This window comes from Heloderma suspectum, chromosome 1 (genome assembly GCF_057233095.1).
Source record: "Heloderma suspectum isolate Gila_16-S chromosome 1, 16-S_ref, whole genome shotgun sequence".
In the NCBI taxonomy this organism is placed as follows: Eukaryota; Metazoa; Chordata; class Lepidosauria; order Squamata; family Helodermatidae; genus Heloderma; species Heloderma suspectum.
In genome coordinates, this window is record NC_139458.1 from 413,065,056 (window position 1) to 413,092,912 (window position 27,857).

Genomic DNA, 27,857 nt, shown 5'->3' on the forward strand with positions numbered 1-27,857 from the left:
GTTTTATAAGCCCAAAACATTACACTAGGTTTTCTTTTGTCACACAGTCCAAATCTTTCACGAGGAGTCAGCTTTGTAATAAACTTGGCAGCATAGACATCTTCAAAATACACGTACAAACCTTTGCACACACAGCGAGCAAATTGGTCTGGTACCTCTTACGTAGGCAGATAAGAAAGCTGGCCCGGCAGATAAGAGTGTCAGTGTGTGTGGCAGAATGTCCCTTGTTCAAACCTTATCTTTGCCACCGACTCACTGACTAAGGGCACAGTCCTACACATGTTCATATATATTTGGGGGTTGGACTCGATGGCCTTGTAGGCCCCTTCCAACCCTACTATTATATGATTCTACTATTCTATGATTCTCGGTTTAGGCACAAGAAAGCCCAACTCCCAGCATGGCTGGCTGGGGAATGCTGGGACCTGTAAGACTTTTCTGTCGAAACATGTATAGGAGCGCACCCTAGGTGGCTTTAGGCAAGATGCTAGTCTCTGACAGTGCAATCCTATACGTGTCTACACAAAAGTAAGCCCCATTCGGTTCAATTGGATTTATCCCCAGTAACGTATGGCTGTTAGAGCTGGACTATGAGGAAGGCTGAGCGCTGAAGAATTGATGCTTTCGAACTGTGGTGCTGGAGAAGACTCTTATGAGGCCCCTGGACTGCAAGGAGGTCAAATCAGTCCATCCTAAAGGAAATCAACCCTGAGTGCTCATTGGAAGGACAGATACTGAAGCTGAAGCTCAAATATTTTGGCCACCTAATGCGAAGAGAAAACTCTCTGGAAAAGACCCTGATGCTGGGAAAGACTGAAGGCAAAAGGAGAAGGGGACAGCAGAGGATGAGATGGCTAGATAGCATCACTGATGCAATGAATATGGACTTGAGCACGCTCCAGGAGAGAGACCGAACGACTGAACAACAACAACAAGTGTGAATGGGATTGCAGCCTTAGCTTCATTGCCATTGTACTCCCCACCGGCACTATGGGTTATAGGTTCTACTGGATGTCTGTGTGTGTGTGCACGTGCGTGTTTGTGTGTGACAATCACCACCAAAGAAGTAACTCACACTCCTGCATCCCCCCCATCATTCTGGACCCCTTTGGTTAAAAGGCACTTTTCAAATTATCAGAGTGCTATTCTTTAATCAATCAATATTGTAGTAGAAATATTTAAATAACATAAAATAAAAAGGCATGTGCTATGAGACAGGAATTTGGGCTCTACATACCTGTCAGAGAATCATGGGATTTGTGGCATGAGGTTGCCTCTGAGCATATTCTGGGTGCTAAATGCGTGTTCAGTGACAACGAGGGATGTGCAAATCTTATTCGAGGGATTTTATTTTGCGGGGTCTGATTTGCACATTTAAGGATGGATAAACGGTTTGTCTTCTCAAGCATCATCTTGCATTTGTGAGATTAAGGTTGCAGTCCTGTGCCCAGTTACCACGCAGAAGATATGTATAAGATTGCACTGTAAAGAGGGTTTGATGTTGGCCCCTTCCCAAATGCATTTTGTCCCTTGTGTCTCCCCTCCCCCCGTATTTTTTCATGGTGCTGCCACTGTATAATATTTCCTTTATACAAGGTGCTTGGAATGATTACCAAGGTAATGTATGTGATGTGTATGGGCCCTTCTAAAATGCGATATACATGCTGAGTGTTATATGAAGAAATAGTCATTTTCTGCACATTCGCATTTGAGTGGTTTCATTTAAAGTAAGCCTCATTCATAATTTTGCAAAATGTCACCAATGCGTCTTGGAAATGTCACAAATAGGATCATATTCCAGGTAATTGGGGTGGGGGTGGGATAAGCGGTGTGGAAAGTTGGACAAGGTGTTTAAGTGATTCAAGGGAAAGGGGGGGGGGAAATGAGGTCATCTTATGCATTTTTAAAAGTTTCTTTGGCTTGTCATCACTCAAGTGCCTTGGACACAGGACAAAAGGGTTGGCTTTGTCTATTGGTCTTGGCAAGAAAAGGTGATTTTGAAGAGTTTTTGGCCTGTTTAATGACAGAATTATTAAGTTAATGAAAGAGGGGTGTGAGTGTCATGTGGATTTCTCTGCGGGGTTCTGAATGCCCTTTTGCTGGTGTGAGTGCACCTTCATAATAAGAGAAAGGCTGGGAGTGCTTAGAGTAGACCAGCCTTCCCCAGCCTGGTGCCCTCCAGATGTTTTGGACTATGACTCCCATAATTCCCAGCCAGCATGCTGGCAGGGAATTATGGGAGCTGTAGTCCAGTACATCTGGAGGGCACCAGGTTGGGAAAGCCTAGCGTAGATAAGCCTAAGATAAGCTTGCCTTGTTATACTACTAAGAGGTGACGAAACTGGGACCTTCTTAAGAGCTGAATGTAATAGCTTTTTGTTCTCTTGAGTCAATAGTTGCAATTCACAAAGCCCAAGGTAGCAAATGTGATCTACCACGCCATCTAGTGGTTAAAGGACATGTTTACCTAGCACAGAGTCATCTCACTTGTGTGCACGATTTGCCATGCCTTCCTTGCATGGCCTCAGTGCGCACACACAGGCAGTGCACAGCAGTTTGGGAATGCATGTTCCCATCCCCATTGCATTGCAGAGAAGAAATGCACATCTGCACCTCATAATGCAAATGGGAGACCCATCACATGCCTTCTTGCCTCTGAAGGCACACCCAGATCCAGTCTGTGTGCATACTTTTTGCTCCAGAAAAAGTATCTGTTGAACAGGAATTGTTTCTATGCATGGATCTCCCTTACTAAATCAGGGTAAGGTGGAGCAAATTACACATAATGATCTACACCAGGGGTGGGCAGAAGACAGTTCTGGATGTAATGGTAGATCTCTGGGTGATTTGCAGTAGATCAGCAAAGAGTTCTGGCTCCCAGTAGTTTAGCAATAGCAGCAAAATCACTCCCCTCCTGCCCTAAATTATATTGCTGGAATGAAATAAACTTGGGGTAACCAGGTATGGATTTTGGTGTGGAAGGACTATGAGCTGCATTCAGTTCTGGTATTCAAAACAAATATCTGGGCTCAGAGTTCTTTAATTCTAAGTGTATGTCTATTGCACCAGGCTCCAGGTGGTGGATCTCAGGGTTCTTTTTAAAAATAAAGTAGATCTCGCATACTTGAATACTGTCCACCCCTGATCTACACAGCCCTCCTTACAGCCCAATCCAGCTGTCCTGTGCTTCAGCCTGGGAGTGCATAAGGTTATACACATCTGCTGCTGCTGCACAATGTGTAAACGGATACATTGGAAGCTTCTTGGGAGGACCTAACTAAAAGAGAGCATGAGAAGAAGGGGAGAGATAAGAGCAGGAAGAACGCAGGCAAATGCTGCTACAAATACTGAAACCTTGGTTAGAATTGGGAATGAAGATTAAAAGCATAAGCTAAAGTTTGCTATTCTGTCCTGAGTCAAATAAGGAAGCTGACTGACATCACCTGCCCTGTGGGGGTGGGGGGGACAGGCAAAGGGAACATCAGGCCTGCTCCAGTGGGACTGCCCCCCCCCCAGGAGATGAGAGCATAAACTGGGCCATTCCTCCAGCCCTACTGGACATCTTTCCCCCCTTCTTCCCTCCCCATCCCTTTTCCCTTATGCATTGTGTCTTTTTTAGGTTGTAAGCCTATGGGCAGGGACTGCCGTATTTACTGATTGATTGTAAGCTGCTCCAGAAGGCATTTTTTTGCTGAGGAGAGGGCTAAAAATACTTCAAATCAATTAGTCGGTCAATTAAGGGTCTATCAGGCTTTACATCCCCTTCTCACGGCTACCTCAGAAGCTGCATGCAGCTCATCCTCTCCTTTACCTTTGCCACATCCGTGCTGCTACTACCCTATTCTAGCCTTCTTCACTACACCTCTCGTTATGGATGAGGATTGTATAAAATTGATGCAATCCTTTGGGGTTAAAGTAACTCAGAAATTGGTGTCAAGTCCTGGTTCTGATCAAAACTTCAGTTTTATTCAGTTCATTATTTAGAAGACTTCACCAAGGAGTTCTCAAATGACTTTGTTCTTTGTCCTCAACTGAGAAAAGTAATCTGTACTTGGGGTCAAGGTAATATGCTTGCAGGAGACAGAACTGCACTGGTTACCAGTTGTTTTCCAGGCCCAGTTCAAGGTGTTGGTATTTGACCTTTAAAACCCTATACAGTTCAGCCCAGTCTATCTTAAGGAGCGCCTCCAGCAACACCAGGGATGCCACTCAATGAGATCGGTCTCAGAAAGCCTTCTGTCTGTCCCGTCAACCAGGACAGCTAGGCTGGTGAGGACTAGGAAGAGGGCATTTTCTGTGGTGGCCCCCACTTTGTGGAATTCCCTCCCTAGTGACCTCCTCCATGCCCCCTCTTTGAATTGCTTCTGCTGGGCTTTGAAAACCTGGCTGTTCAGGTGGGCATTTGGGGTGGGTTAGGGTGTTGTTGTTTTTAGAGCAATGTTGTTTTGTTTAGTGGACTATGTTGTATTTTGTGTTATTTGTCTTGTACGTCGCCTAGAGTGGCTGGGTAGCCGGCCAGATGGGTCGCTAATAAATCAAATAAAAATAAATACAGGACTACAAATTCCGAAGACCCTTCTCTTATGGTGGCAGTAATATAGTCCCTCATGGCATCTCCCTCTAGTGTGGGAAATCAGCAATTCCCACTATTCCCAACAGAACCTCAAGATCAGTTTATTTGAACCATTTCCCAGGTTTGAGCGGGGGCTCTGTTCAAATTCACTGTGGGGGGTGGGAGAAATCCTCTCTAAACCATGCTGTGTTGGATTCTGTGTAATCCAATAAAATCCTCTATTTAAGAACCACCTTACTTTATTCCCTGTGTTGTAATGGCTATGCATCCTTTATTTTGGCTCTCTTAGGAGTTATTTGCACCTTTTTCAGGCCTACTAACGTCTCAACAATCATCTCTTTAAATCATGCTTGGACAACCCTGGCCTAATTCCAAAAGCCCTCTGCAAGCAATCAGTTTGGACAATTGGACAGACAGATCTGGCCCTGGCCTAGCAACCACTAGGCAGGGAGGAAGAAAGGGAGGAAGAAAGGGAGGACAGGGGTGCCCCACCCACTGTTGGCTTTGGCCAGACCCCTACCCAGATCAGCCCTGAGGGAATGCAGCCCTTGACAGAAAATGTTCCTCTCCCTGGTTTACATGAAGAAACTTGAAAAGGAAAATTGCAGAGCAACATTCCAGTGGTCTAATCCGAAGTGCATCAGCATGAAGGGAGTCAGAATAGGGGAGTCATGGAGGCTGCTGCAGGAAATAACCGAATAGTCCACTTTCCCCACATTGTGCTGGTTCACATGACATAAAAGCCCACAGCAGCTGAATTTATCCTAAGGGCTGTTGCGTTGTGTTGGGTGCCCGTGGGCACCATTTTTACATGGTGCTCGGCTTGGTCTGTCACACAAACCCAGGCAGCAGGGTTTTTTGAGAAATAGACAACCCTCAAGTAACCCATGGCTCGGCTTAGGGTTGTCTGACCATCGAACAACCCCTACCCCTGGGTTCACACAACATGATAAGCCACAGCAAGCTAAGCGCCTGGTGTAATGCAACAGTCCCCACTAGTAATGAAAGTACAGTGGGTTGTTGTGACATTATCTTCTCGGATGCAACACATCAAGGAAGTGTTCTGGGAAGCAAATATGTGGAAACATCAACCATGCCATATGAGTAACATATCAATGGGCCCCAGGTAAGGCTGAATATGTGCATTATTGTAAAGGGACATGAAACGTTCTTTTCTTCTTTGCAAAAAACTATGCAAGTACTTTGTTTTCCTGAGTTTGAGGAACAACTTGCAGCATTTGAGTTGTATTGCTTTTGCATTCTGCATAAACCACAATTTTAAAAATCTGCTCAGTAATTCAGATATTACAAGAACATAGTACAAGCAGCAATTTTATTACACAATTAACAAAGGATGCAGTTTTCTTTTTTACAAATGCACTTCATATAAGAATATTTTTATACAGAAAATAGGTCTCTATACATTTTACATAGAGTATTTTGAATTTGTTTGTTTGTGTATAGTAGTTTTGATTAAATAAATGTATGCTTTCCAATCTGTTTTATACAATAGGTCAAACATCAAGACTGTTACAAATCACTTTAGATCTGCAAAAGGCTGCTGAATATGGATCCAAAAGCTGTATACAGTTCTAGAGCTACAGTTTTAAATAAACAGCCCATTCAAGTATTTAAACACTCTTTTTAAAGAGTTACTTTTAGGAAAAAATACGAAGTATTTTCATAGTTAACACTATGGATTCATGTCAAGGTACATTGGTGAGAACCTTAACAAGGCAGCATTTTACTGTAAATTCTGTTAGCTAACGTAAGAACAGCCCTTGGTAAAGGGATTTAATGAACAGAGTAATTACTGTACACTGCGTGAAAATGAACTGAAGAAAAATACTGTATTAATGGTGTAACACACACACACACACACACACTATGTTTATATACATTTTTAAAAAGTTATTTTATAAGAATAATGTAGGGCAGAGCAAAACCTGAAAGACAGACAACACTGGTAAACATGAATTTAAAGGTTTAGGGAACAATGCAGCTAAAGTCTTTTAAATTCACATACATTTTAATGAAGATTTACAGTGTAATTCTATACACGTCTACTCAGACATAGGCCATTTGTTGGATAATTAAATACTTCACTTTCCCACCAATAGATCTCAAAAAGGCTTACACTTTTCCTGGATTGGTCCTATACTTCATTTTTTGAGAAAAAAAACGAGTGAACACAAAAGCAAGAGTTAGCATAAACAATGAATTGTAATTGTGACATTTCAGAGTTTGCAGATGTTATGCTGCAAACATTATGCTTAATGTTTATGAGACTTCTCCAAAAGTTATTCTAGGTTAAGAGACTTTAACAACAGCCTTTTGAAACTAGTCTTTATGCCAACTGCCAGATAATTAGCCAACAGGGTCAATGTACTATATTACCCAACATCGTTAGCTAACAAGATCATATCAAATAATACCACCCATCATAATCATTTTTGCTCTCCAGCTTATAAGAAATAGAAGTGTAGCTATTCGACTGTTATATTTCCTACCATTACTTTTGCAGCCTAGAACATAAAGACTAACAAAGAATCACATTGTACTGGGTCATGTGAACCAAAGTATTTTTATTATTCCATTGATCTGGCAAATTCAGCATAATCAATGTATCCATCATTATTCTTATCATCATCTTTCAAGACTCCATCTATCAAGCTAATGAGCTCCTCTTCTTTCATTAACTGTGTGTGTTCACCACCTTCCTACAACAAAAAAAAGATGGATGGGTTTCAGCAAAGCAACAGGTTTGGAGAAGCATGAAAATCAGAACAATCCCTACAATATTTTGTTCTTTAGGGTTGCTTTAGGAGTGCATCAGCTGTGGGCAGTATCCCAAATGGAAGCAGCGCTAACGTAAGTTATGCTGTGCTAGCACAAGGGACCTCTAGTACAACTGTTCTGCCAGAGGCAGAAGTTCTTTGGGATCAGGATGAGGCAAGAAACACACTCCTTTCCCCAAGATTTTATTCAGAGGGAGTGCTAGGATGCCAACAAGGGAAAGGGAGGGCAGTAACATATGCCTCTTCAGTTTACCGGGAACCCCAACACAGTAACAGGCATGCTCCGGAGCTGGTCAGCCGTGGTGCGATCCTGGCCACGGAGAAGTTCCCAGTTATGGGCTCTCTGGGGCTTTTTATATCGCATTCTTACCATGGATTCTAATGTATTTTGCTAATTCATGCTTACTTGACTAACTAATCATCATCTACACCTGTGATTTGACAAACTATTTAGCAAATATGTATCTTCACGGTTAGATTAATCATGAGCGATTTATTTATACATTTGACCACCAGTATCTCTGATTAGTTTATCTGTCCTCCTGGCTACCCTGCCCAGAACATCCTCCCTAAATAACTCTCATGAAAGGCTTGTGAGATAGTTCAGGCACAGGGGCCTCACAAAGAGGGGATTCAGACATGAAGATTCAAACAAGAGGGAACCACTGCCACGCACCATTGTGCCCTCTTCGTGATCACAATAATCTTCCGGAATGTATCCCGTTCATTTTAAAAGTTCATTTTAGAGTGGTTTGTTCTGGAAAACTGATCCCCAAAATCTGGTTTTTGGAACGAACTGGCAGTTAAAAAATATGCAAAACGCTACAAAACTCTCAAATGCATAAATATTAGGCGCAATCATCCCTGCTTGGGGATGCTGCCAAGTGGGCCATACGGCTTTCTGTTCAAAAAAAAGAGTGCTCACCTCTTTATGTACATGTGTTATTGCAGTGGCAAGCTCAAGCCCGTCAAGCAAATTATTGCCATCGTAATCATGCATTTTGAAGTAATGAAGCTGCAGCTCTTGCGGCGACATCTCAGATTCTGGCTTGTCTATGACACCTTCTAAATGTTCCATGATGTGGCTATGAAATAAGAACACGAAACCTGTCAAAATGCTCAACCACACATGCACTGTTAAATAAATGCATAAACTATATTTCTAGTTATTCAAAGCATTTTCACCCTGCTCCTCAGCGAAAAAGGCATACGACCTCCAGTACCAGAAGCAGTATGCCTGTGTACACCAGTTGCTGGGGAACATAGGTGGGAGGGTGTTGTTGCACTCATGTCCTGCTTCTGGGTTCCCCATCGACAGCTCGTTGGCCATTGTGTGAACAGAATGCCGAACTAGATGGACCCTTGGATCTGATCCAGCAGGGCTCTTCTTATGTTCTAAAAAGGCTCCCAGAGCAGCTTACATTGAATCAATAAAAGACAGCCCCTGCTCACAGGCTTACAATCTAAAAAGACATGGCACAAAAGGAAAAAGGGAAGAGGAGGGAAAAGGAAAAAAAGCAAGTCGTCTTTCAGCAGGGCTGGTGGAATGACCCTGCTTCCCACCTCATCCTCCTCTCCTGGAAGGAGCCAATTAGGCATCACCATTAATGCTGAAATGCAATTAATGCACATTTTGTTACGTAAAAACAGCTACAGGGAGCATGCCCTCCAGATGTACTATGCTGCAAAATTATGGATTTCCATCCAGCATGACCAATGGCCAATTATGCAAGTTATAGTCCAACACATCTGGAGGGTATGAAGTTGGGGAAGGATGATTTATATGTTTGCTTATAGGGTGGTTACATTTATGCCCACCTTCCTATAAAAAATGCTCAAGGTGGCCAATGATGAAATCTACAATTAAAAATAACCAGTCCACATAACAAATAAGCAGTTATCACAATAATACTGTACACAAATCAGATGAGAGCACATAAAAAAGTCAAAAATGGCACGCAGGCAAACATAAGTTAAATTAGAAATACAGATCAACACACATAGCAGAAAACAAATCATCTTAGCAGGCCAAACATCTGCTTAAGTAAAAAAAACAGGTGTGGAAGTTCATCAACATGAGGACTAGATGAACCTCTCTTGGTAGTGGGTTTCAAAGGAATGAGAAACAAGGAACTTGAGCCTTCTCAGTGGCTGCACCTGGACTTCAGAATTTCTGCCATCATACTTTCAAACAGTTCTCCAAATCTTCAAGTGCCAGTTTTACATTTTTATTTAAATACAGTTCTGTAGCTCTCAGAATTGCCACACAAGCCTGCGGGCCATGGGCTTGCCATACTTGCTCTGCAGCACTGAACTCAACTTTACAGACATCCGAAAAATAAAGAGATCAAACCCAACATTTTAAAAGTGTTGCCCAAGATGCCAGGTCTGGTCCATGATGGCATGGAATAGGGCCTGCAGGGCACAATTATATGCATGTTTGCACATCAAAAAATGTCCTACAACTCCCAACATGCCCTAGCCAGCCATGTTGGCTGGGGCACACTGGGAGTTGTGGGAGTTTATGTCAAAACATGCATAGGATTGCACCTCTAGTTTCATAGTGCCCACTCTCTGGAACTCCGTACCACTACAAATTAGACTGGAGCCAATCCTTCTGTGTTTTCAGCACCTACTGAAAACATACTTTTTCCAACAAGCATTCCCAGGAAGGTAGTATTATCTTCTGTATACAATAATAATATACTGTACACAGTATTTAATTATGATCTTATACTGTATTGTTGTACATCACTTCAAAATTTCTTTTAACGTGAGCAATTCATAAACAAATGTGTATACAAAATGTAAATGTCTGGAATACATACTCCTTATCTTGTACCATGTTCTTATCAAGGCGTGCATTGGGGTGATGATTCCCACCTGTGTGGTCCTCTGCAAAAGAGAGGACAGAGGAAGCGAGGACTAGACAGCAAAGAAAAGATATCCTACAAATCCTCGGATGTATCACAGCCATGTCCCTAGAAACAAAACAAAAAAATTTATATATAAAAATAATAAATATGTTTAAGGTACAAGATGTCTTTAATGTAGTGAACAGCATACAAAAAAGAGTCTCCCACATATTTATAAAAAACTTTTTGAAGAGAGACCAAATAATTCAACATAAACTCCGTAATTTCTGCAACAGTACAATGAGCATCCTCGCTCCTGGATGCCCACTTGCTCCCGCTACAACAAACGACCCCGGGTTCAAACTCTGGGTTGTTTGTCCCCCAATGACCCAGAGTTCTGGGTTCAGACATCATGATAACCCAGGGATGAGTGGTTAATCACAGTGGGAGCGGCTGGAAACAAGCACACTCACTCGCTCCTGCATGTTCATGGCTGCCCAGGGTTTTTTTTAAAACCTAGCGACCATGTCATTAATGGTAGTCAGATGCACATCCTACCCAACACTTCTCATTTTGGTGTGCTACAGCAATTTCATTGCTACAGCACAACAAAACAAGGAGCATAGACTTGGTTGCCAAGGCATGGGAATACATTTTATTTTATTTTTAAATAGTTTAAAAACTATTAAGGGTAGAATCCTCTCAAGGAGGCATATAGGATTAAAAAACAATACAAAAGTATACAAATAGGCAATAAATAAGTATACAATAAAATGCTATGTTGTTGTCGTCCAGTCGTTAAGTCGTGTCCGACTCTTCGTGACCCCATGGACCATAGCACGCCAGGCCTTCCTGTCCTGCGCTCTCTCCCAGAATGTGCTCAAGTTCATATTCATTGCATCAGTGATGCTATCTAGCCATCTCATCCTCTGCCGTCCCCTTCTCCTTTTGCCTTCAATCTTTCCCAGCATCAGGGTCTTTTCCAGGGAGTTTTCCCTTCGCATTAGGTGGCCAAAATATTTGAGCTTCAGCTTCAGTATCTGTCCTTCCAATGAGCAGTCAGGGTTGATTTCCTTTAGGATGGACTGATTTGACCTCCTTGCAGTCCAGGGGACTCGTAAGAGTCTTCTCCAGCACCACAGTTCGAAAGCATCAATTCTTCGGCGCTCAGCCTTCCTTATAGTTCAGCTCTCACAGCCATACATTACTACTGGGAAAACCACAGCTTTGATGATACGGACCTTTGTTGGCAAGGTGATGTCTCTACTTCTTACTATGCTGTCTAGGTTTGCCATAGCTTTCCTCCCAAGGAGCAAGCGTCTTTTAAAGAGATAACACCAATAAAACCTGCAGCCCACAGATTATAAAAAAGCACCAGATTATAAAGTTTTCAGAGCCTTCCTGAAGACCTGCAAGGAAGGGGCCTGATGAACCACTAATGGAAGTTGATTCCAGAGGTGTGGGGCCACCACCGAAAAAGGCCCTTGCCCTTGTACTCACCAGCTTAACTGCCCTTGGCAGCAGGCAGAGTGCAGGCAGGCTGGGACAAGAGAAGGCAGCCCTTGCATTTTCTCCTCTACTGTATGAATACTTCTGGGCCCCTTTGAGTGCCTTCTGAAAAGACGTAAATATGGGGGGTACTTTTCCATGAGAAAATGCTGTGACTCAGGTCCAGCGCTGTGGAGAATGTTGCCCCGTATAACCTCACTGACTCCAAAACCAAAGGATAAGAATCCATAACTTAAAAAGGCATAAGATACCATTACATTGGCCTTTATTGATTTTGCAGGATGCTGTGTATGCCACCTTGAAACCGATTGTTTTTTTGTTGGAAAGGCAACTAATAAATCAGCCTTGTAAATAAGCCCCCAAAAGTTATAGCCTGCAAACTACACTGCTGGGGGCTGGCCGAGGAGACATAGATGGCTGAGGAGGCCCTGCAACAGCAGCCTGCTTGGTTTCTAGGCTGGACAGAGAGAAGGGACAGAACACTCCATCTCTCTTCTGCCTCTCCACCAATCGCCTCCATCCATTTCCTGATTGCCTGTGGCTACCAAGCAATTGCTTAAAGGCTATAATAAATACATAAAAGAAATTCAAAAACCAGAAGTTGGTGGCAAACAGGCGTTTTATATATGTAAGGTCTCCTTTTTTCTTCTGCCTCTTGCATTTTTGTTTTCCACAACCCAAACTGTTTTTCAATGAAAGGTCTCAATGAAAAATTGTTCTAGAGTATCAATTAATGACTGCATCTTCTGTGAACATTTATTGAAGTACTGAAGCCAGTTGCCTAGCTACTACCTCTGCTTTTGCCCTTACTTAAAAAGGACTGGCTGCAATTCCATCATTACATATTTTTAAACCCCACTGATTTCAACAGGGAGTACAGCATCTGCAAATAGAGGCTGGACTAGAAATCTACTTTGAACCATACCAGGTGCTTATCTAAAGTGGATTTCCACAGAGGTGGAAATAGGCAGCCTGGGATATGTGGTAAGAAACACGCCTCTGTCAGGAAAGCTTAACATTTGCATCGATTGAGATATCAAGCTTATTATTGCAGTAATTCAACATACTGTATTCTCTCACACTTCAAAGTTTGACCAAATAATTTATTGTGACTAAATTATGCTTAACATCTTAACAGTAAGCTTAAAGGTATTTTCTCTCCCCACCTCCAAATATTTATCTTATTAAGATCCATCAATTACCCTTAAGCAATTCAGCCAAGGTTAAATGGAAACAAGTTACATATTGACACAGTATGGCTTTTAAAGGTTTAAAGTGGAAGGAAGGCCAAGCTACAAAGGAAGAGTACAGGCAGGTAGCACAGAATGGCAGGGGTGGCGTCAGGAAGGCTAAAGCTGAGAACGAGCTGAGGTTAGCGAGGGATGCTAAAAGCCACAAAAAGGTTTTCTTCAGCTACGTGCATAGTAAATGACAGAGGAAAGAAATGGTGGTTCAACTATTAAATAAGGATGGCAAAATGATAACAGATGACAAAGAAAAGGCAGAAGTGCTCAATTCCTACTTTGGCTCAGTCTTCTCCCAAAAGAGGGTCTATCACCCCCCTGGCAAAGGTGAAGTACAGGCCGAAGGAGCAGGATTGCCGCTTGAGATCGATAGGCATATGGTCAAGGAACACCTAATTACTTTGAATGAGTTCAAATCTCCAAGGCCAGACGAACTGCACCCTAGAGTAATAAAGGAACTGGCAGAAGAACTCTCAGAACCACTGTCTATTATCTTTGAGAAATCATGGAGGATGGGTGAAGTGCCAGATGATTGGAGGGGGGCTAATGCTGTCCCTATCTTCCAAAAGGGCAAAAAGGAGGAACCTGGGAACTACAGACCGGTCAGTCTGACATCAATCCCTGGGAAAATTCTGGAGCAGATTATAAAGCAATCCATCTGTAAGCACCTTGAGAACAATGCAGTGATTACTCGAAGCCAACATGGATTTGTCAAGAACAATTCCTGCCAGACGAATCTGATCTCATTTTTTTATCAAGCACTGGGCAGAAAATAACAGAATGAAATTTAATAGGGATAAAAGCCAAGTTCTGCATCTAGGAAAAAGAAACCAAATGTGTAGTTACAAGATGGGGGATATTTGGCTCAACAACACTACAAGCGAGAAGGATCTTGGAATTGTTGTCGATCACAAGCTGAATAGGAGCCAACAATGTGATGTGGCTGCAAAAAAGGCAAATGCTATTTTGGGCTGCATTAATAGAAGCACAGCTTCCAAATCCCGGGAAGTCCTAGTTCCCCTCTACTCAGCACTGGTTAGGCCTCATCTGGAGTACTGTGTCCAGTTCTGGGCACCACACTTTAAGAAGGATGCAGACAAGCTGGAGAGGGTTCAGAGGAGGGCAACAAAGATGATCAGAAGACTGGAAGCAAAGCCCTATGAAGAGCGACTGAAAGAACTGGGCATGTTTAGCCTTGGGAAGAGAAGACTGAGTGGACATATGATAGCACTCTTCAAGTACTTGAAAGGTTGTCACAGAGAGGAAGGCCAGGATCTCTTCTCGATCATCCCAGAGTGCAGGGCATGGAATAATGGGCTCAAGTGACAAGAAGCCAGATTCTGGCTGAACATCAGGAAAACCTTCCTGACTGTTAGAGCAACACAAAGACGGAACCAATTACCTAGGGAGGTAGTGGGCTCTCCCACACTGGAGGCATTCAAGACAAGGCTGGACAGCCATCTGTCAGGGATGCTCTGACTTGGATTCCTGCACTGAGCAGGGTTGGACTTGATGGTCTTGTAGGCCCCTTCCAACCCTACTATTCTATGATTCTATAATACTTATGTGTACATTTGGTTGATGTTGTTACAACACAGCACTCATGATAACTCCAGGTTTTTCCTTCCCCTTCAAATCTACCTATTCAACCAGGTACCAAACTTGTTCTTATTACATGGAGAACTGCTGTTGTTTATTACATTTGTGCCCAATAAGGGAGCTCACCAGTATTATTCCAGTCATTCACATTTGCCTGGAATACCATTAGACATGTCCAATCTGAACTGGGCCTAGAAACTGGCTAGTGGGTGTAGTGAATGTTAAATTCCTAACCACTTTAATATAGTGAACAGAAAACACAGTGTGAAAGTTGGTGTGAAGCACCTAGCACATGTTGGATGCTAAATACATACCAAATATTGGTACTACTAGTATTGGTCGATTTATGTGAACCCTGAATTGTGATTTTGCAAGGTATGTCAACAAACCTTTAGACTTGGAAGCACATTAGTAAACTTCTGGAAACAGTTTCTTCACTGGCCTTACTTCCAACACCATATGCTCCGGATTGTCCTATTTTACCTCCCACTACCCCATATAATACTTCTTAAGAGTTTTCTCAAACATAGCTTATAAAAAATTACTTACCCACCCTCCAGCTCTGATTGGCAAGCAAACCTGGCAGTGATCTTATGAACATAATATTAAGTAAGAAAAAGGAAAGAACACCTACTTCAAAAAGTTTTGAACTTACATCACACGCTGTTTTCTTCAGTCAAATTTTGACTAAGAATTTGGGTACTATATGATAGCAGGTATAAAAAATTATTCTGCAAGGCATATCAACAAACCTCCTGGAAACAATTCTCTCATTGAGCTTACTTCTTCCTACCCTATGAGCTATTTTGCTCAATTATTTTGCTCATTTTTAAGTTATTATTGTTTATTTAGGGCACAATCCTATGCATGATTAGATAGAAAAAACAACCTCCCACAGCTCCCAACATCCCTTCAGCCCTCTATGTTTGGAGTTGGACTTTTTTCCTGTATAAACATGCACAGGATTGCATCCTTATTTTATTTTTTATTATTTTTAAGCCCCCTTTAAGGGCGGAACCCTTATTTAGTGTCTATGCTGCCTTTCTACTGACAGAAATACAGCTTACAACAGCAGCTAAAAGACAACGCAACAGACACGCAATGTAAAGCTAAGGAAAGAACCCTCTAAAACCAGAAAGAGAGCAGACAATTCTTATTTTAATCTTCCTTAATCCAATTTCAACTTCATTTGAAATATATCAATCTATCAAGATTTATGACCCACGTTCCCACCAGGCAAAGCACGGGCTCAATGATGCTTACAATATCTTAATAAAACAAACCATGATAACAAGACAACATAGAGTACAAACAAACGTGCAGTTTCGTTCCTTTTTCAGGGCTTTCAACAAAAAGCTTGTAATGCGTTAGGAATGTTTGGAAAACTTGGTTAATTTAACGCCCCCCCCCCACAAAATTGTCCCGTTGTTGGTCGCTTGTTTCCTTTAAAATAAATAAAATATATATATATATATATATATACACACACACATACACACACAACACCTGAAATGCTATTTGTCCTATATATGTTCTATATATTTTAAACTGTTTTATTGTGTGCTGTTTGGTTTTAATTTTTGTGAACCGCCCAGAGCGCTTCGGCTATTGGGCGGTATAGAAATGAAATGAATGAATAAATAAATTTGCCAGAGACGGCAGCTTCTGCGTGGGATCCCGGCTGAGCCACGCTTCAGGCAGACCCATTCAGGGCAGTGGGGCTTCAGTCAGCCATGACTGAGTGGGTCCACCCGAAGCACGACTAAATCTGGACGCAGCCCGGTAACAGCACAATCCCGCGCGCGCCTACTCGGCAGGTCTCCCGCGCGCTCAGTGGGACTTACTCTCGGGGAAGTACGTATGCCAAGCACAGCCTCGGCCTCTCCAGGGACGCCCCCTCCTCAGCCAACCCGGAGCGAGAGCCCCTGCTGGACCGGCACTCAGGCAACACGCCCGGGATCAGGCGGAGGCGGTCCTGAGGGCAGCGCGACGCGCACCTTCACAGGGGCCAAGCGCCCCTCTTGGCCAGGCCGGGAGCCTCGCACCCGCGCGCGCCCCGCCAACCCCCAACGCCGCCGGCGGCGCTCCTGCTCACACGATAACGGCTCTCGGGAAAGGGCGGCGGTGCCCACACAACTGGACGCACTCGGCCACCGTCCCCACCTCTCCGCGTCACCTCTGAACCTTTCGCGCGCGCCTTCCGCCACGCCCCCTGCTGGGCTATTGGCTGGCCACCTCCCATTTCTACGTCTAACGAGCGGGGAAAAGGACATACAGAAGGTGGGGGAAGGTGCGCCGGCGAGTTGCCACGCCCCCTGCTCGGTTCGCGGCCACGCCTCCCCTCTCCTCATGACGTGGCTTCTCTCCTCTCCTAGACGGCGCTCGAAGGAAGGGCCCCCTTATCTCCTCCCGCTTGCGCTGATACGCCATCGCTCTCTGTCAATCACTAGCTTCAGGAATCGGCGAGCCAATCGCCGTACGGGCGAAGCTACGGCCTGCCTTCCCTGCCCCTGAATGGTTTTACTCGGCCGTCGTCATCGCTTAGAATGCCGAGGTGGATGTGGTGCCGCTGATTGTGGGTCAGCGCGAGTTCCCGTCCCCACGACTAGGAAACTCTTGGCGGCCCTCCACGCTTCCGCTGGTCGTGTGAATGAGGCGTGTATCCCAGAAACTAGAATCTTGGGGCCTGTTTCTGTTAGCGGTTCTTGAGATGAACATGACGCAGTCCGCCCTCTTGCGTGTTTGACTCAAGCAGCGCGATTTGGTGGTTAGACTGTCCGATGAAAAGAGGGGAGCCGTAGGTTCAAATCCCCACTCAACCATGAAAGTCACTGCGTGGGTTTGGGATGGGCCTAATCTACTCATAGGGTTCTTGTGAAGAAAAAAAAAAGGGGGGGGGGAGAGAAAAACAGTGCATGATTCCTTGAGCGCCTTGGAGAAAAGGTGGGATACGATGGGGTTACATAAATGTAATAAAGAAATAGATACTACGGATTTCAGTAGGACTTGCTTCCAAAGGCTGTACTCTTAAATCAGAAATGAGCCCCCACTGATGACACTGACAGTTACCTAACATTGGTGTGCCTCAAGATCCCTGGCACATGCCTAAATCTTGATGTGTTTAATAATATCCCTTTTACTTCACTCTGTCTTCCCTAATTTCAGCCCACGAAAATCACATAGAGCTGAGGTAAATGCAATTTGCCTTATACGAACTGTATATTCTAGTAGCTTGAGAAAGGTCTAAAGGGCACATGATGCTTTTCAGTGTTAAAAACTGAGATGTAAGGGTCAGTTCCTTAGGTTGTATTCGATGTTAGCCCTCCTTAGAGTAGACCCACTGAAATGAGTGGGACTTGTGAGGCTAACATTGGATACCACCCCTTATCTGGCAGCTCCCACAGACTTTCTAATCTTGTCTGGAGGTCACATCTTTCTTTTACTCACTTTTGTTTACAATATGACATATCACCCGTAGTTTCTTCTAGGGCTCTCAGCACCGTAAGATTTGCTCAGTCCTTTGGGTTCTGTAAGCAACCGTTACACTGTCAGCTTTTCCTGGTTAATTAGTCATGTTCAACAAACTGGAAAATATTGCTAAGCCTGACAATGCTATTAGGAGAAACAGAAAGAATTAGGAAAGGTGGGTGGAAATAGTGCAAACTGTATTACTGGAATTCAGAATCGGGGCACATCAAGAATGATGAATGATCTTTTAAGGGTTTGTATTCCAAAGCAAAATTCAAGAAGCCCATGTTCGGTACTAGAAAACAAATCCAAAATAAATCTTGAATTATGTAAATGCACATGTATCTATTTTATAAAAGCAAGCTCTGTTTGCATGCTCTGTCCCTGCAGATGAGAATTAGGCCTTGGATTTAAAGATGTTTGAAACTGGATTTTTCTTGACAAGGACTGGTGAGGTGGCGGGAAGAAAGATGCAGATAAAGTGGGAGAGTATAAATGGAGAAACATGACTTGAAGAGGAAGCAGAAGTTGTGTCTTTCGAACACTGCAGACAGCACCTGCAGCTATTCAAACTTGGTTTGGTGTCATGACAGTAAGAAACATGATTTAAGAAAAAATAAGAAATTAAAGCTGAGATTCACCAGATGTAGTACCATGTTCCAGTTTCCATTAATTCATAATTACAGGAAATGAACAGCCCTGTCCATCAAACATGCATCTGCCCCTGTGTGTCTTTGTCTAAGCAATTAACTGAATTATTTAAAATTGCAGGGCATTCCAGGATAATGGAAGTAACAGAACAGTAAGAATGGGTAAACAGCCAGCCAAGGCTGATGCACCAGCCACAGACTCTCTTAACGATAGTCTAGGCACAGTCAGGGCTGGCCCTAGGATAAATAGTGCCCTGAGCAAAGAGTGACTTTGGTGCCCCCACCCAGTCAGTTTTGCAGGTCCACCCGGATAATTTATGAGGCCTGGTGTAGGTGTGATGTCCATCGAGAATGACATTGCCCAAAACCTTGTACCCTCAGCCACTGTGCTGCAGTTTGTACAAGCCAAAGTTTGAAAAGCCACATTCTGAGCTGTGCCAGTGCACTATGCAACACAGCAGAACTGTCACAGGTTTTACTTATAATATTTTTTGTTTTGTAGCGGTTCCTATCTTTTGGTAAGCATTTATTTTAGAATATCCATTATTTTTATCTTTACAAATAATGAAGAAAAGTTATGGATAAAAAATGTATCCAGCTGACCTCTTGCAGCTTAATTATAATTTATATAATGCTTATAGTGTTTACAGTATTTGAAGTGCTAAGTGCTCAGTAATGTTGCCTTAAAGTAAAGCTGTGTTCCACTGATTTTTCCCTAGTACAAATTGCATCTAAGTGGAAATTGAAAAAGAAACATACTTTAAAGCAAATTGAAGGAAGATCATTTTGGTAGCTAGTACCCAACTAACCCCCTTCATGGATCACTGCCTTGTTGTGGTGAAGGGGCTTGCATAACTCAGTGAAGCCATAAGCTATGCCGTGCAGGGCCACCCAAGATGGACAGGTCATGGCGGAGAGTTCTGACAAAATGTGGTCCACTGGAGAAGGAAATGGCAACCCACTCCAGTATTCTTGCCAAGAAAACCCCATGGTTTTCACAGGGCTCAAAGATATGACGCTGGAAGATGAGCCCCTGAGGTCGGAAGGTATCCAATATACTACTGGGGAAGAGCAGAGGGAATTTCCAAGTAGCGCCAGAAAGAGTGAAGCGGCTGGGCCAAAGCCGAAAGGACACTCAGCTGTGGATGTGTCTGGTGGTGAAAAGAAAGTCCAATGCTGTAAAGAACAATATTGTTTAGGAACCTTGAATGCAAGATCAATGAATCAAGGTAAGCTGGAGGTGGTCAAACATGAGATGGCAAGATTGAACATCGACATCTTGGGAATCAGCGAACTCAAATGGACAGGCATGGGCGAATTTAATTCAGGTGACCATCATGTCTACTACTGTGGGCAAGAATCCCTTAGAAGAAATGGAGTAGCACTCATAGTCAACAAAAGGGTGAGAAAAGCAGTACTGGACAGTACAATTAGCACAGAATACAGCAGCTAGGTTACTGGGTGTATGGAACACATCTTACCAGTCTTGAGGGCAGATGTGAAGGCCCAGAAGAAACTGGAAAAAACAAAAATCCCCCCTCTAGTTTTACACAGTCTTTGCACTGTTTTTGGTGAGGTAGGATGTGATCCAGTGTAGGGCCTTTTCTCCTGTAGTGATCTGCCTCTGGATCTCACTCCCCTGTGAACCTTACTTGGCACCGTCTCTGTTAGCTTTTCAGGGCCTGGTGATGTTTTTACTCACCCAGGCTTTTCAGAATGCTTAGTTTTGAGTGATGACTTTTAAATGCTCAGCTGCAGTGATCTAATTCTGTTACAGTATCCAAACCTTTATTGACTGTTAGCATTTTTCAACATTTTGTAAATCATTTTGAGAGTCTGTATTCTTGAAAAGCCATTATGGCAAACAGGATGCTGGACTAAGGGTGCAATCCTATGCTGGAAGTTGTGGCCCTTTTTTGTCTAAACATGCATAGGATTGTGCCCAAAGTCTCATTGAACTCAATGGGACTTACTTCTGAGTAGACATGGATAAACTTATTCTCTGCTCTTACTTTCCCAATAAACTGTTGAATTATCTTACCAGCTCCTTTACACCTTGCTATGGAGATGTTAAACAGTGAGCGTGTCCTCTTTGAAATAACCACTTCCTCTCAGAACCTCAAAATTCATAACCACCCAACAATGCAAGAGTGGAATTTCAGTATTACCAGCTCAGAGAATGAGAATACATATCCAGGGCAGTTTTCAAAAATTCTTGGTAAGATTCTTCTGAAGACCAGACATTAGGTTGATTGACTAGTCAATGTAAGTTTTGAAAAATAGACACATAATGCACACACTTTTAATTTAACAGCGTAGATGTGCATTTTGTACTTGGGTATACATACCTAAATACAAAAAATCAAGTGAGAACTGGCCTTCAGACAGCTTCCTAACTAGGATAGAGTTGTCTGTTTAAAATGCTCGCTCCTATTTTATCTCTTGTGGGTCCACATGCATGACCCAGTGGTACTAGTTTAGGTAAAGTTTCTATGTGGTGCTTATTTCAAAGATGACTTCCATCTCTGTTGTAGATCATTCTCTGCTGTAGATTGTTCAGTGGTGTTAGATAAGTGACAGATCTGGAAGGCACTAGGTTAGGGGAGGCTGCATTAGGATGTAATATGTAGTTAACTCTCTATATTGGGGAGGGGGCTGGAGGAATGAGAGATGGCATGGGATGGTGGAGCTTGAGAGCACCAGTCACCTTTGGTATTCCCCTGGATGAATTTATTCTGTGACTTGGGCAAATTTACTTGTCTTTCAGCCTTAGTCCACCATAATTAAAATAGGAATAATATGAATTTCTAATACAGGGAGTTAGGCCACTATATATGAACTGAGGTTAAGCACCTCTTTGGATTTAACATGCAGGTTTTTAAAATGCAAGTAGCACCAGCTGGGGAGAGAGTTAATAATTATCAAGACTGCAGCAAGCAGGGAAGGAGAAATTAACTCTTCCCTCCCCTTCTGGGGTCCTCAGGAAAATCCCTCCTCTGAAGCTGGTATTTGCTTTGTGGGGAATCCTCTCAGGATGTCAGCAGGGAAGGAAAAGGTTAAACCCCTCTCCATGCCTGCTATGATCTCAATACTTATCAATTCCCCCAGCTAACGCTACTTGCATTTTTCAAAACCTGCATGTTAAGTGCAAAGATGGACTTAACATCATATGTACTCTGGCCCTCATTATGCATACTGAAAGTGTTTTAAGCGTTGAATAATATACTACAGCAGTTCCATAGGATACACCTTGTTTCAGATACTGCAGTGCAAAGGTTGTCCTTTGGTTCTGAAATTCTAATGATGTGACTTTTATGTTTCCACATATGACCTCAAAAGTACCTTTGAGCTTTTCTTGCACTATTTGTGCCTGGTGCAAACATGAGGAAGAGAGCCATTTACAAAAACTGCATGTACATTCTAGCCAATCTAAGTTTCATATTTGCAATAAAGACTGGTTACTTATTCTCTACTGGGCCAGGTTTATTTATTTATTTATTATTTATTTATTTCATTTCATTTCATTTCTATACCGCCCAATAGCTGAAGCTCTCTGGGCAGTTCACAAAAATTAAATCCAAGCAACACACAATAAAACAATTTAAAATATACAGAACATTAAAACCACAATATAACAATACAACCACAATAAAACCTAGCAGCAGTGCAGGAGTTTAAAATACAGATTTAAAACAGCAAAGATAAAAATTTAGAAAGCTAAAATGCTAAAATGCCTGGGAAAATAAAAAGGTCTTCACCTGGCGCTGAAAGGAATACAAGGTAGGCGCCAGGCGAACCTCACTAGGGAGCTCATTCCAGAGCCGGGGTGCCACAGCAGAAAAAGCCCTCCTCCTAGTATCCACCCGCCTCACTTCCTTTGGCAGGGGCTCACGGACAAGGGCCGCTGATTATGATCTTAAGGTCCGGGCAGGCACATATGGGAGGAGGCGATCCTTCAGGTAACCTGGCCCCAAGCCGTTAAGGGCTTTGAATGTTAACACCAGCACTTTGAATCGGGCCCGGAAATGGACTGGCAGCCAGTGCAGCTGGAAAAGTACTGGTGTAATATGAGCTCGCAGGCCAGTCCGTTAACAATCTTGCTGCCCTATTTTGGACCAGCTGAAGTTTCCGGACCGTTTTCAAAGGCAGCCCCATGTATAACACATTGCAGTAATCCAGACGAGAAGTTATCAGAGCATGGATAACTGCAGCTAGGCTATCTCTGTCAAGATAAGGGCATAGTTGGTATACCAGCCTAAGCTGATAAAAAGTGCTCCGTGCCACTGAGTTCACCTGTGCCTCAAGTGACAGTTCTGGATCCAAGAGCACCCCCAAACTACGAACCTGATCCTTTAGGGGGAGTGCAACCCCCTCCAGAACAGGTTGAATATCACCTAGCTGGGCAGACGAACCACCCACTAACAGTACCTCCGTCTTGTCTGGATTGAGTTTCAGTTTATTAGCCCTCATCCAGTCCATTACCGTGCCCAGGCACTGATTCAGAACAGTCACTGCCTCACCTGGTTTTGATGTAAAAGAGAGGTAGAGCTGGGTGTCATCTGCATATTGATGGCACCTCAGCCCACACCTCCGGATAACCTCCCCCAGCGGTTTCATGTAGATGTTAAACAGCATGGGGGATAAAATAGAGCCCTGTGGAACCCCATGGCACAATTGCCATGGCACAGAGCAGTAATCCCCCAGCACCACCTTCTGGAATCGGCCATCCAAGTAGGAGCGGAACCACTGTAGTGCAGTGCCTCCTACTCCCAACCCAGACAACCTATCCAGAAGGATACCATGGTCAATGGTATCGAAAGCCGCTGAGAGGTCCAGGAGAATCAACAGGGTCGCACTCCCCCTGTCCCTCTCCTGGCAGAGGTCATCCCACAGGGCGACCAAGGCAGTTTCCATTCCAAAACCAGGCATGAAGCCCGACAAATGGATCTAGATAATCCGTTTCATTCAAGAGTGCCTGGAGCTGTCCTACAACCACCCGCTCAAGCACCTTGCCCAGGAAGGGGATGTTGGCCACTGGCCTATAATTGTTAACATCCTCTGGGTCCAGGTTAGGCTTTTTCAGGAGTGGTCTAATTACTGCCTCTTTTAAAGCGGCAGGCACCACTCCCTCTCTCAAGGAGGAATTTACAACCTCCTGGACCCAGCCGGACAACCCCTCCTTGTTTGATTTAATAAGCCATGAAGGGCAAGGGTCAAGCACACAAGTGGTCGATCAGACTTGGCCAAGCACCTTGTCCGCATCCTCAGGCCTCAGTAACTGAAACTCATCCAATAAAACTGGACCAGACGGTGCTCTGAACGCCTCTACCAATGGAACTGCATTAATTGTGGTGTCCAATTCATGACGAATCTGAGCGACTTTATCCTCAAAGTGCCGTGCAAACACGTCACAGCGTGCTACCGAGGGTTCCACCGTCTCTCTCCCTGGCCCAGAATGTAACAGGCTGCGAACCACTCGGAAAAGCTCCGCTGGACGACACTGAGAAGATGCAATGCTGGTGGAAAAGAACTGTCTCTTTGCCACCCTCACCGCCACAGAGTAGGCTCGATAGTGGGCTCTTACCTGTGTTCGGTCAGACTCAGCATGAGTTTTCCTCCACCTGCGTTCTAGCCGTCTCCCCTCTTGCTTCATTGCCCTCAGCTCAGGTGTATACCAAGGAGCTGGCCGGGGTCTGCTCAGAGGGAGAGGGCGCTTGGGCGCGATTGTGTCAATCGCCCGAGTCATCTCTGCATTCCACAGAGCGACCTGGGCTTCGACAGGAGCACCAGCCATACCAGCAGGAAAATCCCCCAGAGCCCTCTGGAATCCATCGGAATCCATTAATCTCCGGGGGCGGACCATTTTAATAGGTCCCCCACCCTTGCAGAGGGGAAAGGCCGCCAGGAGTCTAAACCTCAGCAGGAAGTGATCTGACCATGACAAAGGGACAGATGTTAATTCCTCTACTTTCAGATCACCATCCTCCTGCCCAGTTGAGAAAACCAGATCAAGCGTGTGTCCTTTTATATGCGTTGGGCCGATGACATGTTGGGACAGCCCCATGGTTGTCATGGCGGCCATGAAGTCCTGAGCCGCCCCGGATACAGCGGCCTCGGCATGGAAGTTGAGATCCCCCAGGACCATCATCCTAGGGGTCCTCAACACCAAGTCCAAGACTACCTCCGTCAGCTCAGGCAGGGAGTCTGATGGGCAGCGGGGTGGGCGGTACACCAACAGAATCCCCAATCTGTCCTGGGTACCCAACACAAGGTACAAACACAGGATTTAAGGTTTAAGATTGTAATACTAGCATACAAAGCCCTAAAGAACTTGGGACCAGGATACCTGAAAGAGCGCCTTCTCCCTTACCAACCTGCCCAGTCACTGAGGTCATCAGAGGGCTTGCTCCTGGTGGTCCCACATGGACCCATGGCCCAACTAGAGTCCACCAGGAAGAGAGCCTTCAGAGTTGTGCCCCCCTTCCTATGGAATTCCCTGCCTTTGGAGGCCAAGCAGGTACCAAAGCTGTGTTGCTTCCAGCGCCTCCTGAAGACATTGTTATTTCAGGAGGCCTTCCTTGACTGATCAGCCATGATTTATCAAACCTTGGTTTCTCAGAACTCTGCTTCTTTTAAAAAAATATTATTTTAACATGGTGTTTTTATTCTTTTATTCTGTCTGCTGTTCACTGCTCTGAGATCTTTGGATGTGGAGTGGTATACACATATTGTAAATAAATATAAGCAAACAAAAATATTTAAACCTCATGAGTGAAAATGCCCCTGGCTTATTTCAAATGCACATCCATTCTGTCTTCATTTCTCTTTCCCGCACTCATGTAACAATATGAAGTATTTTGCTTGAATTCCCATAGTGCTATACAGACCTCCAGTGATAAATATGCCCCCAGTATATTTCTGGAAGTTGATTTGTTATTTGGCTGATGCTTACTTTCACCTCTCTTTCTGAAAACACATACATGGGCTTTGATTATACTTTTTGCACATGACTACTGGCTGCAGATGGAGATGCACATCCAATTAGCTCTATTCAGTCAAGTTCAATGAGGCTCAGACAGGCATCATTTTGCAGGTGTGCACCTTTGTTGACTGTCCTGTGGATCTTCCTTGAAGGACAGAGGCAAATAGTTCTCACACAACATATCCTAGACTTTACTTAAAGTAAAAAGTGAATGGTGAGGAGCTGTATAGAGTTCTCAAAGATAAACAGATAATGGAAGAAGTAAATAGTCTTTTATTCTGTCTTCACATTACCTTTGAACACAAACACTGAAAGTCCCATAATGGGAGAAATCCACAAGAAGGGGAAGAAATACACTGTGCAATTAAGGGAGCAATCCTCTGGCCACTGGTCAGCAGCTAGATGGCCATAGGATATGTGGTTTTCTGGGAACTGACCTTGGAGCCTGCACTCTGAGTTCGGTTCCAAGAGAACTGACCTTCCCCCCTTCCTCATTGTCTCGCAGACAGCATGGAGTGGCCCCGTGCTCTGTGCTCAGAAGAGGAGTGCACAGCAGCCAAAATGGGGCGTTCTGGGGCGGGGAAGGTGGAAATGCAGCTAGATAGCTGAAATTGGCTGTCCAGCCACAAATGCAGGGCAGGAGAAGAACAGAGGGAACGATCCCCTCCGTGCTTCTCCTGCCCTACATTGGATAGGCGGTTGCCTCCAAGTTTGGAGGCAGCCACCTATCCCCATAGGATTGCACCCTAAAACAAGAAAAACTGATAACCAACCAGAAAGCCAGACTAAAATAAAAACCTCAACAGCAGAAAAACCAAAAGCTTGCTGAAAAATGAAGGCGTTCAGACAATGATAGAATACCAAGAAAGAAGCAAATAACCTAGCCTTTATTAGGGAGTTCCACATACTGGGTGCCAGTACAGAAAAGGCCCTGTCAGGAATTGCCACCTCAGAAGGTAGTGGCACATGCAAAAAGAGCCTCTGTGGCAAACACAAAAGGAAGAGTGTTGCCAAGTGTCCGGAGTTTCAGATCCTGGGGCTTAAGAGTTGGAGAAAGCCGGACACCTGAAGGGTCGTTCTTGGCAGAGCAGGCTTAGCAGCAGGAGAAAAGGAAGTGAAGGAGCCTCGTAGCTCCTGGTGGGGTAAGAGCAAGGGTGGGCAACTTGTGGCACTCCAGATGCATTGGCCTACAACTCCCAGCAGCCCTAGCCAGCATAGCCAATGGTGAGGGATCGTGGGAGTTGCAGGTGAAAACATATAGAGGACAACCAGTTGCCCACCCCTAAGTTAAAGCCTTGCTGTGGAGCCTGACGGGCAAGGGGCGGAGCTAATAGCAGAAGAAACATGGCTATTTTCCTGGAGATTGCCTAGGTTAAAATAAAAGTCCGAAATATCAGGACCTGTTACCAAGACTCAACAACCCTACCTGGGGTGGTAGTGGCAGGGAAAACGTCCTTTGCCCAGTGACCCGGAGTTGTACAGGAGCCCTTGCCCACCCCCTTAAGTAGGGACCAGATGTCGCACGCTTCAGAAAGGGCCTTAAAGCCCCCGCCTCTTGCCCCACTTCGCTCCCATTTGAACCCATACCTTCCCAATCCCTCCTGTGCCACAACTTTACCAGCCCTCTCTCTCGGTGATGATATGCCTTACCTGCCTTGTGCATAGTCCTCCACAGCTGGATCGAGCGGCGTTCGCACAGCTGGCCAGAAGGCTGCAGCAACTCGAACTTCACTTCCCAACATGCACACGGGAAATCGAGATTCTGCACATGCTCAGGGAGGGGGAGGGAACCCGGCTGTTCCCCAGGCGCGCGGCTCCTGCCCGCCTGCCCGGGACTTCCCTGTTGCACATTGAGACACCCACCCACGCTAAGATGGCTGCGAAAGGCTCGCATTTCCACCTGAAAATGGAAGAGACGGTCGAAAGGTGCCGGGCGGACTGCCAGTGGGAGACGCAGCTCGCGGTGGTGGAGCAGATGAGGGCGCGGGCGTCCGGCCCCCGGCACAAAGGGGCAAAAGGATCTGGATCCGAATCGCTGAAGTCCGGTAAGTCACGATCCCTCCAGCACCGGCTTCAGTCTCTTCCCTAGGAAATGGAAGCAACCGCGCCCGCATGGCTCGAGCCAGGATCAGCCTTCTGCTCTCCCAAAGTGAAACGTGCTGGGATGGGCGAGCTGCAG

The 27,857-nt window shown here is 44.5% G+C and overlaps 2 protein-coding genes across 5 annotated transcripts in view; one reads left to right on the plus strand and one right to left on the minus strand.

The window, feature by feature from the left end:
* Positions 1–5,873: 5,873 nt before the first annotated feature.
* MCFD2 (multiple coagulation factor deficiency 2, ER cargo receptor complex subunit) lies at positions 5,874–27,812 on the minus strand. Of its 3 annotated transcripts, none has more exons than XM_084829023.1 (4): positions 16,423–16,758; positions 10,200–10,352; positions 8,297–8,456; positions 5,874–7,293 (listed from the first exon to the last, which is right to left on the minus strand). In XM_084829023.1, exons 2-4 carry the CDS (start codon positions 10,346–10,348, stop codon positions 7,162–7,164), a joined length of 441 nt encoding a protein of 146 aa, XP_084685149.1. In that variant the 5' UTR covers positions 10,349–10,352; positions 16,423–16,758; the 3' UTR covers positions 5,874–7,161. The 3 variants fall into 3 exon arrangements, with proteins under 3 accessions (XP_084685149.1, XP_084685146.1, XP_084685148.1); XM_084829020.1 differs by lacking the exon at positions 16,423–16,758 and adding an exon at positions 27,329–27,812 and having other exon boundaries at positions 5,881–7,293; XM_084829022.1 differs by having other exon boundaries at positions 5,881–7,293; positions 16,674–16,758.
* The window catches only part of TTC7A (tetratricopeptide repeat domain 7A), a 258,341-nt gene continuing 257,898 nt past the window's right edge, over positions 27,415–27,857 (plus strand). Inside the window, exon 1 of one of the 2 annotated variants that reach the window (XM_084829018.1) lies at positions 27,415–27,723. In XM_084829018.1, coding sequence (XP_084685144.1) covers positions 27,447–27,723 — 277 coding nt within the window. In that variant the 5' untranslated portion in view covers positions 27,415–27,446. The remainder of the gene's footprint in view (positions 27,724–27,857) is intronic. The other variant, XM_084829019.1, reaches the window with a different exon arrangement.

Coding starts and splice junctions, on each gene's coding strand:
- MCFD2 (XM_084829020.1), bottom strand. CDS start 27,420: ATGTTGGGAAGTGAAGTTCGAGTTGCTGCAGCCTTCTGGCCAGCTGTG. Junction 8,457..10,199: donor AACATGGTACAAGATAAGGA/GTATGTATTCCA, acceptor CTTATTTCATAG/CCACATCATGGAACATTTAG. Junction 7,294..8,296: donor TAACACATGTACATAAAGAG/GTGAGCACTCTT, acceptor TTTTTGTTGTAG/GAAGGTGGTGAACACACACA.